This window comes from Rhinopithecus bieti, unplaced genomic scaffold (assembly GCF_001698545.2).
Source record: "Rhinopithecus bieti isolate Rb0 unplaced genomic scaffold, ASM169854v2 scaffold_36909, whole genome shotgun sequence".
NCBI classification, from domain to species: domain Eukaryota; kingdom Metazoa; phylum Chordata; class Mammalia; order Primates; family Cercopithecidae; genus Rhinopithecus; species Rhinopithecus bieti.
The window spans coordinates 72318-76210 of NW_016815391.1; the positions used below are offsets into that span (position 1 = coordinate 72318).

At 42.9% G+C, this 3893-nt stretch overlaps 1 protein-coding gene across 1 annotated transcript in view; it reads left to right on the forward strand.

Annotated features, from left to right (window-relative positions):
• Window positions 1-3893, forward strand: part of ZDHHC9 (zDHHC palmitoyltransferase 9) — a 39801-nt gene that overhangs the window by 30843 nt on the left and 5065 nt on the right. The window contains exons 9-12 of the mRNA XM_017853111.1: window positions 479-527; window positions 1393-1495; window positions 2718-2821; window positions 3225-3321. Of these exons, the coding sequence (XP_017708600.1) occupies window positions 479-527; window positions 1393-1495; window positions 2718-2821; window positions 3225-3321 (353 nt within the window). The remainder of the gene's footprint in view (window positions 1-478; window positions 528-1392; window positions 1496-2717; window positions 2822-3224; window positions 3322-3893) is intronic.

Here is a 3893-nt window from a genome sequence, read left to right on the forward strand (position 1 = left end):
ACCCACCCACACACACACACACACCCCAGTCTAAGGGCAGATGTGATGTGGAGTTAAGGGAGTGGTCTTAAGACAGCTTCCTGGAAAGAGAAGAGTTCTGAGCTGGATTTTGAGCAAGGGAGAGACACGTATTGGCAAGGAGAGAGGATTTTTCTTGGGTATTTCTGATTTCTTTTATCTGTTAATATCCCCCTAACATGTCCATAGTTGGGGGCTAGGGAAAAGGGAAGGGATCCTACTGCTTGGTTTCTACCCACCTCTCTAGTCCAGGGCCTGGTCCTGCACTGGAAATGTGAACTCTTTAGTCATGAGACTACCAGCTAGGAGATGAAGCTCTTCACCCTTGCCCGAGTGAGAGCTTAGCTCTTGCCAGTGTGTAACATGGGAAAGGGAGGGAAGGAAGTGAGTAGGCACTAGGATAGTGTGTAGTTTTGACTGAAGTCACTAATTTTTCTCTCTCCTCCTCCCAATTTCACAGAATCTTTGAAAATTGGCTTCTTGGAGACGTTGAAAGAAACTCCTGGAACATATCCTCCCCTGGCAGTATGTCCCTCTAAAGCCTTCTTAAGCTACTTTCCAGCATGCTTTCTCCCCACAGTTCTCCCACTATCTAGTTTTTCAGACATCAGAGAGTGCCAAGGTCTAAAATAATTAAAAAAAAATATATAGTCTTAGTGGTAGCAGCCAGAATGGAAGATGACCGGGACTAAAAGGGAGTTCTTTCCTTCACCCCCTGCTCAGAACGGTGGCTGCATTTCTGCAAAGGGGGTTCAGATGAGATTTCTATAAATCACATCCTCTTTCTTTTCCCTCACTAGTTCTTCATTTATTAATCTTTTTTTTTTTTTTTGAGACAGAGTCTCGCACTGTCGCCCCAACTCACCTCCTGGGTTCAAGCAATTCTCCTGCCTCAGCCTCCCGAGTAGCTGGGACTACAGGTGCCTGCCACCACGCATGGCTAATTTTTTGTATTTTTAGTAGAGACAGGGTTTCACCATGTTGGCCAGGCTGGTTTTGAACTCCTGACCTCGTGATCCGCCCACTTCGGCCTCCCAAAGTGCCAGGATTGCATGAATTTTGTTTTTTGACAGAATTTCCATTGGCAGTGATGGCCAACATTGTTTAGCTCTGGCCCCTTCCACACATCCCCTTCCAAGAGTCAATGATGAATAAATAGGCAAACCCTTAAATATCCTAGATATGCTAGAAATTCTTTCATAAGGGATCTATCCAGTAAGTTCAGAATTCATCTGTTGTTATATATATGGAAACATGACTCTTTGTGATATACGTTCCAGGAGGTAAAGATGGTGTGACTGGTGCCCTGAATATGGTTGGAGGCATCAAGTCTCCTGATGTTGAGTTCTTCAATATTCCTTAACCACACCTCACTGTTCTAGAAGTCCTCATTTGCTTCTTTACACTCTGGTCCGTCGTGGGACTGACTGGATTTCACACTTTCCTCGTGGCTCTCAACCAGACAACCAATGAAGACGTGAGTCAACTTTCTCTTCTCCTCACCACATATTCTTCTTCCCAAAGCCTATCCTCTTGCTACTTGCTAGAGAACTACTTGCTAGAGTCTCCAGGCCTGGGAGGTTGAGGCAGGCAGAAACGTGGTGTGCGAGATGGTTAAGTCAGATGTGTGGAAGAGAAAGCAGAGGGCTTTGTTTGGAGTTGAATGCTTGTGGAGCATTAGGAAGAAGAGGTTGAAAAGTTGGGTGGGTATATAGCCTTTAACTGTTCACAGGTCCTTAAAGGCTAGCAGGTGCCTCCCTTTGGCAGGGAGAGGGACAGTTGCACTGGATGAATCCTTGCTATATAAAAAGTTACCAATTAGGCTGGACGTGGTGGCTGATGCCTGTAATCCGAGCACTTTGGGAGGCTGAGGCGGGCAGATCACCTGAGGTCAGGAGTTCAAGACCAGCCTGGCCAACATGGTAAAACCCTGTCTCTACTAAAAATACAAAAATTAGCCAGGTGTGGTAGTGCGCACCTATAGTCCCAGCTACTCGGGAGGCTGAGGCAGGAGAATCGCTTGAACCCTGGAGGTGGAGGTTGCCAATGCACTCCAGCCTGGACGACAGAATTAGACTCTGCCTCAGAAAAAAAAAAAAAGGTACCAATTAATCTACATTCACTGTAGAAAATCAGAAAATACAGATGAGCAAAAAAGAAAAAGTAAGTTCCTCTTACTTTACTTCTTAGACATCACCTTTGTTAGTAGTATGATTTATATATTCTAGACTTGTCTAGACTTGTTTCCATGTTTATTTGTGTTTATATTATGTACTTTTAAATAAAAATAATATATATAATTCAGTTATCTGCTTTTTTCACTCTATTGTGAGCTTTTTTCATGGCTGTGTATGTATTTCTTTTTTATTGTGATAAAATATACGTAATATAAAGTGTGCTATATTAAATGTCTTTCAACCCTGGCGATCAATGGGGAGACAGATGTTGCAGCCAGATCGCCCTCACATCCTAAATGTACAGTTCAGTGGCATCACATTGTTGTGCAACCATTGCCACCATCCATTTCCAGAACTTTTTTATTATCCCATGCTGCATGTGTTTCTTCAACATTATTATTATTTTTTTCTTTTTTGTGTTTTAAAAAATTTTCTTATTATTATTTGTTCTTTTAACATTATTTTATTATTATTTGTTCTTTTAACATTATTTTAATGTCAGTCTTGGCTTTTATCTTGCAGATCAAAGGATCATGGACAGGGAAGAATCGCGTCCAGAATCCCTACAGCCACGGCAACATTGTGAAGAACTGCTGTGAAGTGCTGTGTGGCCCCTTGCCCCCCAGGTACTCAGGGCACTCAAAAGTCCTGGGACTCTTGGGATGAGCAGCTCAACCTGGTCCTGTTACCTGGTCTGATGTGTTTTTCTGAATGTGGCCTCTTGGTGTCAAATAGGTCTTCCCAGGGCTTGCCACTTGGTACCATGTCTATATGGACCACAGACTATGGGCTGGTTGTTTTGGAGGGATGATCTTTCATTCTTATTTCATTTGTTTGTTCCCTGGTTAATGTGACATTTCCTGGTTTGTGGAAGAAAAAGTGAATGGGAGATAAGAGGCGTGTGCTGTGTTCAGGCTAGATCGCCAAAGGACAGGTTTATATTTTCCAGTCTATGCAGCAAAATTCAGTAGGCTGGGTGGGTGGAGGGGTGAATGCCCAGTTCTTTGTTAACTCTTTTATCTCCTTCAGTGTGCTGGATCGAAGGGGTATTTTGCCACTGGAGGAAAGTGGAAGTCGACCTCCCAGTACTCAAGAGACCAGTAGTAGCCTGTTGCCACAAAACCCAGTAAGTGTTCCTGACTTAAGGCTGGGTCGATGATAGAGAGGGTGGAGGCCAATTTACAGCTTGGAAATATAATTAGGCAATATTGTATTCTAATCACCCCAGCTTTCCTGCCTCTACACCTGTCCTGACATTGCCTTCAGATCTTTGTGCCCTTGATGTAGATTAAGATTTAGTCATTTCTTTGGTATATATTGAGTGACTCTGTGCCAGCCACTGTACTAGCTGCCAGGGATATACCAATGAATGAGGCAAACGACGTCCCTGCTCTCAAGGAGCTCATTGTCTAGTGGGGGCAAGAAACAAGTAAACAGGCCATTGCTCAACATTGTGAAAAGTGCCTTGATGAGGAAAGCATAAAATGCTATAGGGGCAAAGATAGAGGTCAGGGGATTGTATTAGAGTTAGTGATGTGGTTACCTTGATAGAAGGGGGCTTCCTAACTGGAATATGCAGATGTTGTGGAAACTCTCCCAGCTGTCCTATTTAAGATATATAAGTGTATCTTTAAAGTATGTAAAGTACTTTCCAAAAAAAAAATTACTTGAGCTTTTTTTTTTTTTTTTTTTTTTTTT